Raw genomic sequence first — 14,386 nt, 5'->3', positions numbered from 1 at the left:
CCCTTAAAATCAATTGTTTGCATTTAAAAAAAAAAAAAATAATAATAATAATAATCAGCTTTGTTTATGCCTTAAACCAGGCTCAAATGCATGATTAATTCCCCCTTATTTCATCTATATACTACATAGAAGTACACTTGAAGGGGAAATACATTTAACATTTAACCCTGTTTAATCCCACCAATATTTTAAGCTTGTGTGTAATAGGTTTCTATTACATGAGTTGGTCGGTTTGTCTGCAGCCCATCCTGACTCATTGCCTAAAGCTGCTGAAAATCCTCACTACCTGCTCCACTCTGTCTCCTCTCCTCTGTCCTCCCCCTCCCTTCTGAGACAGAGGTCACATGATCTCTCTTCTGTTGCCAGCCAAGTTGTAAACCCTCATCTGTAACCCAGACCCCCGCTGACATCACACAGTGATCACCTGACCAAGGGCAGGGAAACAACAGCCTCTCCTGAGTAGTATAGGGGAAAGGAGACATTGTGGTTTCATCTTTCTAATCTATAGATAGATCAGCACTACATGGGCACTACCCATCAACCCTAAGACGACCAAGGTCATGGTGTTTCAAAGTAAGGGTCCATCCTGTCCCCCCTGCCAGGAGCAGCATAGACAAGAAATCAGTTCGAGTTCATTTCTGAACTGTGACCCTGCTGTTGCCATACAACATTGCACACACTCCCACAACCCTCTTTGCTTGCATGTGCAGTGAAGACCAACTGCCAATACTAATGGGACAAATCAGGAGATTGAACTGAGCATTAGTGACCCACCCTAGTGGATGTCCAAAGGTGGGCCATAACCAAGGACAACAGGTTATCAAAACAAAAGAGACATATGGGGGATTAGTGGGTATACAGTATGTCTCATACAGTACATTTTCAGAAATTCTTGTACATTTGAACTATGTTTCACTGCACATAATACATTGAGATTATTTATAAATAATATTTGTTATCTCCACTATGTAATGTGACCTTCCAACCTCTTTGCCGGTGTACTGGCACCCAAGGTTATAAATACAGATAATTTCTCTTGCGCTTAGTATATGTATCACTGAGGTCAAAGAGGTTTCAGGTCTCTGCCTTTGTGCCAACATGAGAAGTGTTAGACTTCGTATTTCTCTACTTGCCTTAGTGGTGCCAAATCCTGGATCAAGGAAGGTCAAGCAACCAGCAGCACATTTATATACACGGTATATGCACACAGTCCGACTTCAGCTGCTGCACCATACGTTTCTTTGGTAGTTTGCACTTTATTAGTTTTGCCATGGTGTACTGCATAATAGTCTGCGACCTTACGGTGAGACAATTGACCGTTCTGTATATGAAAGTGCACGTGTATTTCTCTATAAGGTATTGTGTTTGCGCCCTTTTGCAGGCAAATTTAAGGCGGAGCCTATTATTCCCAGACCCTAGAACGGCTACACCTCACTGTGCTGTCTGCAGAGTGTAAGTAATGGATTATACAAGCAGGGCCGCTTTAACCAGAGGGCACATGGTGCACGTGCACCGGGCCCACTGGTTAAAGGGGCCCCCCCGAGCAGGCCGGCCGTTGCTATGTGCGACCAATGCGGTCGCACAGGGCTCCGGCCACCAGCCTGTCAGGGGGGAGCGCCATGGATGGGTAATCTACTTATCCCTCCATGGCGCCCCCTGCAGGGCCCCCCCGTCCGCCGCTGCCCCCGCCCGCTGCTGCTGCGGCGCTTCAGCGCTGCAGCAGCAGCGACACTGACAGAGAGAGAGCCATTGGCTCCCTCCCTGTCAGTCACTCTTGTGGCCGCACTTCCTGCGGTCACAAGAGGCCGCACTCTCCCTCTAGCGCCCGACGTCACTGGAGCGTCGGCGCGAGGGTAAGGGGAATGCAGCCTCTTGTGACCGCAGGAAGTGCGGTCACAAGAGGGAAGAGAAGAGGAAAGCGTGGACCTAGGTGAGTAAAAGTGTTTGTTTTTTTCAATGTTATATAGCAGCTATATACTATTGGGGAGCACAGGGGGCTATATAGTATGGGGGGGCACAGGGGGCTATATACTATGGGGGAGCACAGGGGAGCTATATACTATGGGGGAGCACAGGGGGCTATATACTATTGTGGGAGAGCACAGGGGGGCTATATACTATTGTGGGAGAGCACAGGGGGGCTATATACTATTGTGGGAGAGCACAGGGGGGCTATATACTATTGTGGGAGAGCATAGGGGGGCTATATACTATTGGGGGAGAGCACAGGGGGGCTATATACTATTGTGGGAGAGCACAGGGGGGCTATATACTACTGGGGAGAGTGCACAGGGGGGCTATATACTAATGGGGGAGCGCACAGGAGGGCTGTATATAACTGGAGGAGCACATGAGGGTTTATATACTACAGGGACACCTTAAAACTATGGAGGCACAGAGGTGTGTAACTATGTAGGAGTACAGAGGGGTGTAACTACTGTATAGGGGTACAAGGGACCTAACTACTGTATGTGTTAGAGCCTAAAATATTTGTCTGGCAGATTCTGGAGAGAAGATTCACAGCCAGGAGAAGACTTCAAGGTGGCCCAGGCTGGATGGAGAGAAAAAGAAAAGGTGACAGACTCTGATCGGAGAAGACGCCCCCGGTGAGTCACTGGATGTAACTTTACTCTGTTATAGGCTTGTACTGATAGGGGTCATGGTGTGGCGGTATTATGTAATGGTATCATTGGTGATATCTTTCTGTTTTGTTTAGTGCAGTTTTTATGTAATATGTAATCACTGAATGGTGGAAATAGTGTTATAACGTAACTACTGTATGTATTGGGGCTCTTGATACAGTGTGGGGGCAAATTCAGTACATTATACAATGTGCAGAAAGGTAAGGGGGGGGCCCACTCTTGAGGGCTGTGCACTGGGCCCACCAATGTATTAAAACGGCCCTGTATACAAGGTGCAGGTATACAGAATGGTAAGGCATAACGGCACTGGCCCCAGAGTATAATAATCTCCGCCTCTATCACCATTCACAGCCCAGATTAGGGTGTTTTCAAGAAAAAAAAAAATTCAGGCAAGATATGTTCTTTATGCTTTCATTTATATCTATCCAGCGGTGCCATCAGCTCAGTTGGCAGTCAGGGGGCCACAGACTCAACTGCAACATGCACGAATGAGGTTTATAAAAAAGAAATAATGGATTGTCCAAAATGCATTGAATTTATAGAGCACATTTATATATTTTATTTGGTTTTGCATGTCTAAATCAGATACCAGAGTGGCAGAGGCACTCACCTTTTTTTGGGGCTTACCTACCTTTGGTTATTCTTGTTCCCGTCAGCTAATGTTACTTTCTGTGCACCTGGAAGCTGTCTAGAGTGTGTAAGGTACAGGAGACTGGTGACAAATTGTACTTAGGGAGCACTGAGATACTGTTAGGAACTTTTTCCGCCCCCACAATGCTGATCTGCCCCTGGCCAGCCCACCCTTTCTAATGATTATCAATGGAACGAGCTGACCAGGGGTGGGGCGAATCAGCACTATAGGGATGGGGCAGTGCTCCCAAAGGTCTTACCGGACCATGGAGCAAACAACTAACTGCATGGGAACGGCACTAAGTGTCTTCTGCACAATGGGGAGCTATTAGCAGGTTAGATTTGTCTAACCTTCTGACAGTTCCCCTTTAAGGGGTTAAATAAGCTAAGGCCTTATTCACACGTCCACAAAGTTGTCTGTCATTGCGAATCCGCACTCACGGATCAACTTGTTGCCCATTGCTTTCTATTGTGCCATTCACACAGTCTGTTCCATTGCTGATCCGCAATCCGTAACACAAAAAATTGGATGTGTCCTAGAGCAGATTGTGACAGCGATAGAAGTCTATGGGATCCGTGTTTTTTGCGGACGCCCCGGATGTCACATCTGTGACGTACGTAAAAAAGGCAGATCAAATCTAAACAAACTAGTAAAATTTTTATTTTTACCAGTTCAACATTTTTGCTGATGCGGATACGGATGCACTATTCACCATATTTGACAGATGACTGAGTAGAAATAGCCTGAAAAAAATTAAACAAGTGAATGAGGCCTTACAATTAATGCACTAGGCCCTTGTGATCTATTGTCACAGTTTCCAGCAGTCCTTGCTGTAAGAACGCTGAGTGAGCTGAAAGTGAGTGCTGTGACACTGTGACAGATGCAATGTGTGACTCACTCCCTGGCAGCCATGAGCAGAACGCTTGTTCAAGAAGATGAAATGAAAAGGTTTTTAAGCGGCTTTTATTCTCTGTAATCATTATATTCACACTCCGCTCATTTACTTATTTCTGTAGAAAGCCTTTTTGGTGGTCAGATTCTGATCCACTATGTTCATTCTTGTATATTCAGGGACACATGTGCAGCAAGTATTAAAGAGTTTATTACTATATAGTGAGCTATTACAGCAGCTGAAATGAAGACCAATATGTGCATATTTAAAGGGAATGCGTCACCTAGATTTTATCTTACTGATTAGATTCAGATACAAAACATTTTATTCTAATGTTTCTATTTTCTGACCAATATTTTTTTTTATCTAATTTTTTTGTCCATAGTTATGGGGGAAGCCATCTTGCCTAAGCTGCATTTAGTGACATGCTTCACAGCAAGGCTCATGGACATAGATGACAATAGACAGTCTGTCCTCTTGAGATAAGGATGAAAATTCATATTGGGCAGGGGGTGGGGGAAAAAAAATAAAACAAAGACTGTATACTTACCAGACCTTGTGCCTCCTCTGCACCACACTACCGGGTTCCCGTACCCAACCGGACGTCTGGCTGTAAGGTACGTCACAACCCAGCTGCCACGCCAATAAAGGGCAGGATTTACCCTGCTCAGCCACTGACTGCAGTGGTGTCCCGCCCCAGTCACTGACTGGCTGAGCGGGGCATCCATCAGCCAGGTTGTGATGTAGCTGCAGGGGAGATCTGCAGACCGTCAGCAGGGTGCAGGAGCGGGTCTTGGGCACTGCGACAGGTAAATATACCTTCTTACCTACTAAGTTCCCCTTATCCTCAGACAGAAAGGATTTTTAACCCCCCAGTCCTTGCTGCACAATGACTGATCTAGCAGATCAGCGCTCACTTAAACTAGTCATCGGGCCGTGTAATACGGCCCTTATAGAGGTGTCATCTTCATAAGGCAGAATATGTCCCCCTATTCTGGGTTACTCCTAATCTGAGCACACTGAATGGAGAGTCCCTGACTGGTCCATACAATGAGGTCTCATTCACACGGCACATATAGCCCCTGTTGCACTATGATTCATCATATAGTGACGCCTGATGTAGTCATTACTGCAGACCCCCCTGGTTCAGCAGCTGAGGGTCCATAATTTAAGAGTTTTCTTGTACAATTGTTCAATACAATATGGTGAGGTGGCCGCACACTCTATTTTAAACTATTGTATTGGTGTGTAGTAATATAAAGACAGAACAAGTTGTAAAAAGGGACATTTATTCATGAATATATAATATATAGGACATAACAATTTACCCATTATTCCCTGAGACTGTAATGGAAGAAAGTTACAGATCAGCCTTTTCATGTTGGTCCAAGTAAAGGGCCAGTGTTTAAAATAAAAATAAAACCTACATATCTCATGTATGGTAGGAAGTCTTTAAGAAAATTGGTTTATTCACAAAGTGGATGCTCCTGGCTGCAGTCACAGACATAACTGAACGATGGAGGAACACGCTCCTCATTGGCAAGATGGCGATAAGCGACGCATCACAAGCTGCAGGATCAGGACAACACCCAATGCCATGAGGACGTATTTAACGCCAGAATTAGTTAGTGAAACGGCTGTCTCCTGTTAAAATAAGAACAGAGTGGGAAGAAGATCAGGTATCAGACAAGGATGTATCACAGTTAGGGCTGGGCGGTATACCGCAAAAATACCGATACCGTCACTGGCGTCGGTTAACCGACCTCAACTTAGCCAGGACGGTATCTGCGGTATTTTTGTACTTCTATCTTCCTTTCAGAGCGCCCTCTCCCCTCTCCTGTCCCGTCAGAGTGCTCCCGCACACACGCGCGCTGCCCTGCATTAGCGCTGCACGTTATGTGCAGGGACGCCGGCATCAGAGCGGGAGGTGGGGGAGGAGGAGAAGGAGGAGGAGCAGGAGCAGGGTCCAGGTGAGAATGCCCGCCCCCGCCACAAGTCCCGTCCGAGCGCCCGATCTCCCCACCCGTCTGGTCCCACCTCACCCGTCCGAGGCCCTCACCCCACTGGACCGGTCCCATCCGAGGCCTCCCCACCTTACCTCACCCGTCCGAGGCCCCCCACATCCGAGGCCCCCCGTCCGGTCTCATCTGAGCGCCCCCCACATCCGGCCGGCAAGTGCTGCACATGTGTGTGTGCAGGGACGCCGGCATTTCAGAGCTGGAGCAGCAGCTGACCTGTAGTCCTCTCAGTAAACAGTACAAGACTGTAAGTTAGGAGGAATGGATGGGCTGCAGCAGGCAGGATGTCACACACAGCAATGTCTCCTACAGCTTATCCTGCCTGCTGCAGCCCATCCATTCCTCCTAATTTACAGTCTTGTACTGTTACTGAGGGGAACTACAGTCATACATACACGCCTATCCACCCCCTGTATAGTAGCACATCCCTGTCCCCCCGTACAGTCATAGACCCCTGTCCACCCTCCCCCTGTATAGTCATACACCCCTGTACAGTCATACACCCTGTCAGCCCTCCCTGTACAGTCATACACCCCTGCCACCCCCCCCCCCCCTGTATAGTCATACACCCCTGTCCTCCCCCCCCCTGTATAGTCATACACCCCTGTCGGCCCCCCCCCTGTACAGTCATACACCCCTGTCCGCCCCCCTTGTACAGTCATACACCCCTGTCGGCCCCACCCCTGTACAGTCATACACCCCTGTCCGCCCCCCCTGTACAGTCATACACCCCTGTCGCCCCCCCCCCCCCTGTATAGTCATACACCCCTGTCCGCCCCCCCTGTATAGTCATACACCCCTGTCGGCCCCCCTGTATAGTCATACACCCCTGTCGGCCCCCCTGTATAGTCATACACCCCTGTCGGCCCCCTTGTATAGTCATACACCCCTTTCCGCCCCCCCCCCCCCCTGTAAGTCATACACCCCTGTCCGCCCCCCCTGTATAGTCATACACCCTGTCAGCCCTCCCTGTACAGTCATACACCCCTGTCCGCCCCCCCTGTATAGTCATACACCCCTGTACAGTCATACACCCTGTCAGCCCTCCCCGTACAGTCATGCACCCCTGTCGGCCCTTCCTGTGTAGTCATACACCCCCTAATAATGACAAATGATAATAATAATGATGATAATGATAGACTAACCACGGCTTGCTGCTCAGTGAGCTTTTTTACTTTTTTGATATCAAGTATGGCAAGTGGGTGTGGTTTGCATAGCAAGTGGGTGTGGTTTGCAAAAGGGGAGTGTCATAATTATCGTTCAGTTATCGTTACCGCCGCTACATGTGCGATAAACCGCGATATTGATTTAGGCCCATATCGCCCAGCCCTAATCACAGTATATATGTAAAGGGCTGAAAAAAGTGGAAAATTACATTATTGCGGCCAGTGTAAGTATAACAACACGCCTCCATGACCCAACAGCATCTAATAGCGTCAGCAATATGGAACATGAATCGCACAGGCCAGGTTCACTTTAAGGCTATGTTCACGCAACAGTTGTTACTTGATACTCAATATAATGGCCATTGTTTTTTGGGGTGTGTGGCTACCTCATGTTGGCTTGCACTCCACCCATGTCCCAAGGGTGCTATGTTGTAGGCTCATTCAGCCCAGGAGAGGCCATTGCTAGTGGGAAAATTGTTTGAGTACCAAACAGCCATGGTTTAGCATGTTCCAGCAGCCGTTGTTTCCATAGACTTCAAAGGAAATCATTGAAAAACGAACATGGCCAAAATGTATTTTACAAAGATAAATAGGTCTACACTAAAGATGAGTGAACCTTGAGCACACTTGGGTGCAGAATTTGATTAGCGGTGGCTGGAGGAGTTGGATGCCACCCTAGGGAGTCCTGGTGGACAGCCTATGGCCTATGGCTGTGTCCATATCTTTCAGGACTCCTTAGGGCAGTGGCTGAAGAAGTTGGATGCCGCTAATCAAATGCAGAGCATGCTTTAGGTTCACTACACTAATATAAAATGAAACATATTTCAAACATACAAGCATTTCCTAAAAAAAGAAGAACTATTTGAGAGATATAGGGAGACATTTATTAAGCTCGGCGTACCTTAAATTAGGCCCCACCCCATTCACCCTGCCAGATTTAGTAAGAGGCGTGGGCCACATTAATAAATGTCTCCCATAGACTTATTATTTTGCCCTTGATTACAGACCTCCTAATGCATACACAGACGGTCAAACAAGCTGAGCTCAACTGCAATCTCCTGGTCTGTGCATGAAGTACTGGCAGTCTCTACTGTTTATACAAGCAAGGTGGGGGAGATCTAGGAAAGTTTGTGCACTGCTGCATGAGTGGTGGAGGAGAATAGTTGGTAATTTTACCTACTCCTGTGGTAAACATATAATATTGAAAACTTTTCTTTGTAATAAAGACCTTGAAGGCCTTTCATCAATCATTAGTGCTTTGGAAATATGGACAGTGCACCTACAGTGTTTTCAATTCACTTTAACAGAGACTGACCACATGTGCATGGCGGGGTGCTGACATTCATCAGCTGTTAAGCACCCGCACTACACAATAACCAGGGCTGGAAGCAGTTGGCTCCCTTCGCTTTGTATAGTGGTGGTGACTAGAGAGGAGCGAGCCAAGCCTTCCAAAGCCAGATGCATTCTAAACTTTGCAAAAAATTTGGTTCACTACTGAATTAAACTTTTTGCTAGGTTCAGAACATGGTGGCTGCACATCAAAAAAATACCTGTCTCACCTCTCTACGCCTCCTCAGGGTCTTCTGAGCCTTCAGTACATTCAGTCAACCACTGACTGAGATGGGACAGTGGACGGTTACTCTTGTCTCTAGAGTTACAGCCCACTCAGCCAATCATTGGCCGCGGTGGTGTCCAGTCCAAGTCAGCCATTGATTGGTTGGACAAGAGAGACTGTCTGCTCAGCCAATCAATGGCTGACTGGAATGGACAACACCCACGGCCAGTGATTGGCTGAGTGGACTAGTGATGTCACGATACCAGAATTTTGAGTTCGATACCGATACTAACTTTTTTATTTCGATACTCAATACCAGTTCGATACTTAGTAAAGTATAAAAGAAAAAAAAAAAAAAATGGTAGAAATATAATACCCCTGCACTATTACAGTGATACCAATTTTTGGCCTACCTATTTTTTATTTTATTGTGTTAAAAATAAAGTTAGTGATATCTGTCTAAGACAGCTCTGCTGCATCAGCTATCACTAAGACAGCTCTGCTGCATCAGCTATCACTAAGACAGCTCTGCTGCATCAGCTATCACTAAGACAGCTCTGCTGCATCAGCTATCACTAAGACAGCTCTGCTGCATCAGCTATCACTAAGACAGCTCTGCTGCATCAGCTATCACTAAGACAGCTCTGCTGCATCAGCTATCACTAAGACAGCTCTGCTGCATCAGCTATCACTAAGACAGCTCTGCTGCATCAGCTATCACTAAGACAGCTCTGCTGCATCAGCTATCACTAAGACAGCTCTGCTGCATCAGCTATCACTAAGACAGCTCTGCTGCATCAGCTATCACTAAGACAGCTCTGCTGCATCAGCTATCACTAAGACAGCTCTGCTGCATCAGCTATCACTAAGACAGCTCTGCTGCATCAGCTATCACTAAGACAGCTCTGCTACATCAGCTATCACTAAGACAGCTCTGCTACATCAGCTATCACTAAGACAGCTCTGCTACATCAGCTATCACTAAGACAGCTCTGCTACATCAGCTATCACTAAGACAGCTCTGCTACATCAGCTATCACTAAGACAGCTCTGCTACATCCGATATCACTAAGACAGCTCTGCTACATCAGCTATCACTAAGACAGCTCTGCTACATCCGATATCACTAAGACAGCTCTGCTACATCCGATATCACTAAGACAGCTCTGCTAGCATCCGATATCACTAAGACAGCTCTGCTGCATCAGCTATCACTAAGACAGCTCTGCTGCATCAGCTATCACTAAGACAGCTCTGCTGCATCAGCTATCACTAAGACAGCTCTGCTACATCCGATATCACTAAGACAGCTCTGCTACATCAGCTATCACTAAGACAGCTCTGCTACATCAGCTATCACTAAGACAGCTCTGCTACATCCGATATCACTAAGACAGCTCTGCTACATCAGCTATCACTAAGACAGCTCTGCTACATCAGCTATCACTAAGACAGCTCTGCTACATCAGCTATCACTAAGACAGCTCTGCTACATCAGCTATCACTAAGACAGCTCTGCTACATCAGCTATCACTAAGACAGCTCTGCTACATCAGCTATCACTAAGACAGCTCTGCTACATCAGCTATCACTAAGACAGCTCTGCTACATCAGCTATCACTAAGACAGCTCTGCTACATCAGCTATCACTAAGACAGCTCTGCTACATCAGCTATCACTAAGACAGCTCTGCTACATCAGCTATCACTAAGACAGCTCTGCTACATCAGCTATCACTAAGACAGCTCTGCTACATCAGCTATCACTAAGACAGCTCTCCTGCACCACCCACCACTAAGACAGCTCTCCTGCACCACCCACCACTAAGACAGCTCTCCTGCATCAGCTATCACTAAGACAGCTCTGCTGCATCAGCTATCACTAAGACAGCTCTGCTGCATCAGCTATCACTAAGACAGCTCTGCTGCACCAGTTACCAAGATTGCGGAGGAAGAGAAGAGGAGGTTACACAGGATCCCACACACTACAGCCGATCTTATCTGCTCCTCTCAGCCCCGGCCACCTCCCCCACCTGCCAGCCGGCTGGATCCTCACATGTGCTGCACTTCCCCCGGATCTCACAGACCCCCGCTCTCCCTCTTCATCCTCCCCACCTCCAGCCTTCTCCGTCCTCCTCTCTCCGAGACCTCCCGCTCTCTTCTGTGCAGCTCCGGCTCCTCTCCCGGACATCCCGCTCTCCCTCCAGCCTTCTCCTCCGTCCTCTCTCCCGGACCTCCCGCTCTCCCTCCAGCCTTCTCCTCCGTCCTCCTCTCCCGCTCTCCCTCTCCAGCCGCTCTCCGTGCAGCTCCGGCTCCTCCGCATAAATCATCTCTCTGATAAGAGAGTCTGGCGGAGCCGGACTCTAATCAGAGAGACACCAGCAGCGGGGGTCTGTTACACACAGTAGCCGACCCCCGCTGTATATGGAGCGGGCTCAGGAGGGGTCAGATGCCGCTGTCAGTGTGACAGCGGCATCTATATACTTAAATAGCCGGCACTAGCAATAGCTAAGTGCCGGCTATTTGAAATTGGCGCCAATGGGAGCGGAGGGAGGGAGAGAAGAGGAGGAGACTGCAGGGGGCAGGGGGAGGCACATAGAGAACACGGCCGGCGCTCAGCTAGCCGCCCACCGTGTTCTCTGCTTAACTTAAAGTTTCGATACCAGGAAATCCTGGTATCGAACGGTTTTTTTGCCCGAAATATCGATAGTAGTATCGATATTTCGGTGCATCGTGCATCCCTAGAGTGGACTGTCACAGAAGAGGAGACTGGAGAAGAAGAACATTGGGGGAAGTGTGGACACGTAAGTTTAACTTTAAGAATAATAAGTATAAGAACTTTAAACCGCATTAAAACAGCAAAATATCTACAATTGTTAAACTATCTTAGTCCAGTTTGGTTAAAGTTCTGACGAACCTGAACTTTACATTAAAGTTCGGTGAACCCGCCGAACTGAACTTTTAAAATGTTCTCTCATCTCTAGTAGTGACCCATTCAAGGGAATGTCAGCTGAACTACAGTAAGAAGGCCCGGCTCCTAGACAATGAATGAAGCCAACTGCCCCGGATGCCGTTCACAGTGTAGTGCAGGAGCTAAACAGTGCATGGCTCATGACCTGTCCTGTCGATGAGCCATCAATCGGTTTTGCCCAGTAAACCACTTTGATCTATCAGGTTTCTGTTATTTTTTACTTCTAATTTTGGACACATAGCTGCTGTACATCGATTATTGCATTGCACATGTTTATTCAAATCCACAAATTTTATCCACTTACCCAACCGCCTTGTCTGGCTATCCAGCGTGCAATGTAACTTTCCACTAGATATCTAGCAAGCAACCGAGCAATTGTCTTTAGAAATCCATGCTGTCCTTTTCTCCAGATGTAGACAGCCATCCGATACCCAAAACCAAGCAGGGTTAAGATGCGCCCCCAGTTCACCTCAGTTTCAAAAACTCTGCAAAAGAGGTTTTCAATCATTAAAACATTTTGTAGTTTTTTTTTTCATGAAAATATAACTGAGATGACAGCATAAGGTAGGGATGGGGAACCTAGGCTCTCAAGCTGTTGCAAAACTACAACTTTGGCTGTCCAGGCATGATGGGAGTTGTAGTTTAGCAACAGCTGGAGAGACAAGGTTCCCTACCGCTGGCATGAGGGACATGGAAACCGATAATGATAAAACATTGCAGAGAGAAAATAACATACATGCTAAATTCATGCAAAAAAGGAAGAATTTAGATAGAAAATGTAAATTTTATTATTATTTATTTTTTGTTGCAGGTTATAAAAAAAGAAGCAATTAAACAAAAAAACAAAAAGCAACCGGTCCTGGGGGCCACCTATGAAGAAGCAGTGAGAAGAGACAGCCTGACCCGGTTCTATCCTGGATTGATCTGTGTCCACAACAACAGGCTCTTACTACGACTCTCGGAACGCCCTACACTTATGAAGTTCTCAGGGTTTGCTGGGAGTTGTAGTTTTTGAGAGAACCCTTTAATAAATGTGTTGTGCAAAAACTCCTAATGAGGCGGTAAGTCACAACCATCAGCGCTGAAGGTCCATCAATGACTAATCCTACGACAGTTAGGGTCCTATTACATGGGCCGATGAAGGCCCGATCAATGTTTTAAACGAACTCCGATCTGCTAGGTTGGTGCTCATTAACTGAGCCTGTTACCAATAATTGTTTGGTAAGGGCTGCACAGACATCTTTAGCAATGTCCGTGCAGCCCTTGCCCAAATAGTTAATACTTTACCTATCCATCTTCCCGGTCTTCTCCTGCACTCTGCTTGCTTCCCCATCCCGCGGCTGCAGCTTGAGATCGGTCTCTGAGCTAACAGGCTGCTGAGCCAATCACAGACCGGAACCGCAGTGGCCACTAATTGGCTGAGCGGCCGGTCAGCTCAGAAAAGCTGCGGCGCCCAGAAGAGAGCAGAAGGCAGGAGGAGACCTGGAGCACGGACAGGTAAAGTATTAACAGTTTGTTCAATCATTAGGCGTCAGCCGTGCATCGCTATTACATGTAGCGATGCGCACCCAACGCCCAATGATTTTAGGTCAGAGCCTATAGGGCTCTATTACATAAAGCAATAAATGGCCGAATTGGCCTGATTTGGCCGATTATCACGCCGTGCAATAGGGCCCTTACACTGGACAAAAAATGGTTTTGAAAAATTTTGCTTCCTTGAAAATTTGATGTGATTATGATAAACGATTTGAGCTATGGAGAAATATAATTTCGGATAATTTCTATCACATAGAAATTGTGAGAAACATGAGATTACATTTTATGGATTATGAAGCCTTTATATGCTACCTGCAGCTTTAGCTTGACTGAACAACTCAGGAAGCAAAATCTTAATTGTCCAGTGTTATCCGAGGGTCATCTGTTCATATGTACTACAGATCCCAGCATATCCTGACTATTCAGGGCTGCAGGCTGTCAGTAAATGCTGGGAGTTGTAGTGTTTGCAGCTGTTGTAGTTAGAGGGGGGGGATAGGTGTATTGTACACTGGATGCTTTGTGGGAGATCAGAATGCACAGATCTGTGGGGGCTCAGTGTGTGGAAATGACCCTAGAACCGCACTAATAGGACAGAGGTGTCAGCAGAGAGCACTGCGTCAGACTGGAGAGAATACACCACTTCCTGCAGGACATAAAGTGGCTGATAAGTACTGGAAGACTGGAGATTTTTCTTTTCTGTCATTCTCTATGAGCGTTGGGGGGGGGGGGGGGGGGGGGGGGTCGGGAGCCTGGCAGGCTGTATCCATGTTTTCCTGAACTCCCTAGGGCGGCATCCAACTTCTCCAGCCACCGGTCATCAAATCTAGCATGATTGAGTTGTGCTCATCTCTGATATTTCACAAACAAATCAGTTGTATATGAACATATTCCCCCATTGCCACTAGCCATTCATGAAAGTCTATTGGGCCTGACTGTATCTCCATATGGCTATGTTCACACAAAGCCCTTTTTTGGC

The 14,386-nt window shown here is 47.0% G+C and overlaps 1 protein-coding gene and 1 long non-coding RNA gene across 3 annotated transcripts in view; one reads left to right on the top strand and one right to left on the bottom strand.

Annotated features, from left to right (window-relative positions):
* The first annotated feature begins 735 nt into the window (after positions 1-735).
* On the top strand, positions 736-12,079 carry LOC138793136 (uncharacterized). The gene is made up of 2 exons (XR_011363215.1): positions 736-792; positions 11,888-12,079. It is a non-coding gene; the product is annotated as an uncharacterized lncRNA (long non-coding RNA).
* The window catches only part of BAK1 (BCL2 antagonist/killer 1), a 30,067-nt gene continuing 21,108 nt past the window's right edge, over positions 5,428-14,386 (bottom strand). The window contains exons 4-5 of one of the 2 annotated variants that reach the window (XM_069971473.1): positions 12,179-12,359; positions 5,428-5,809 (exon numbers count right to left, since the gene is read on the bottom strand). In XM_069971473.1, coding sequence (XP_069827574.1) covers positions 5,699-5,809; positions 12,179-12,359 — 292 coding nt within the window. In that variant the 3' untranslated portion in view covers positions 5,428-5,698. The remainder of the gene's footprint in view (positions 5,810-12,178; positions 12,360-14,386) is intronic. The other variant, XM_069971472.1, reaches the window with a different exon arrangement.

Source organism: Dendropsophus ebraccatus, chromosome 5 (genome assembly GCF_027789765.1).
Source record: "Dendropsophus ebraccatus isolate aDenEbr1 chromosome 5, aDenEbr1.pat, whole genome shotgun sequence".
Classification (NCBI taxonomy): Eukaryota; Metazoa; Chordata; class Amphibia; order Anura; family Hylidae; genus Dendropsophus; species Dendropsophus ebraccatus.
Note: the sequence above shows the minus strand (reverse complement) of the source record. Positions and strands in the feature narration are given on the sequence as shown.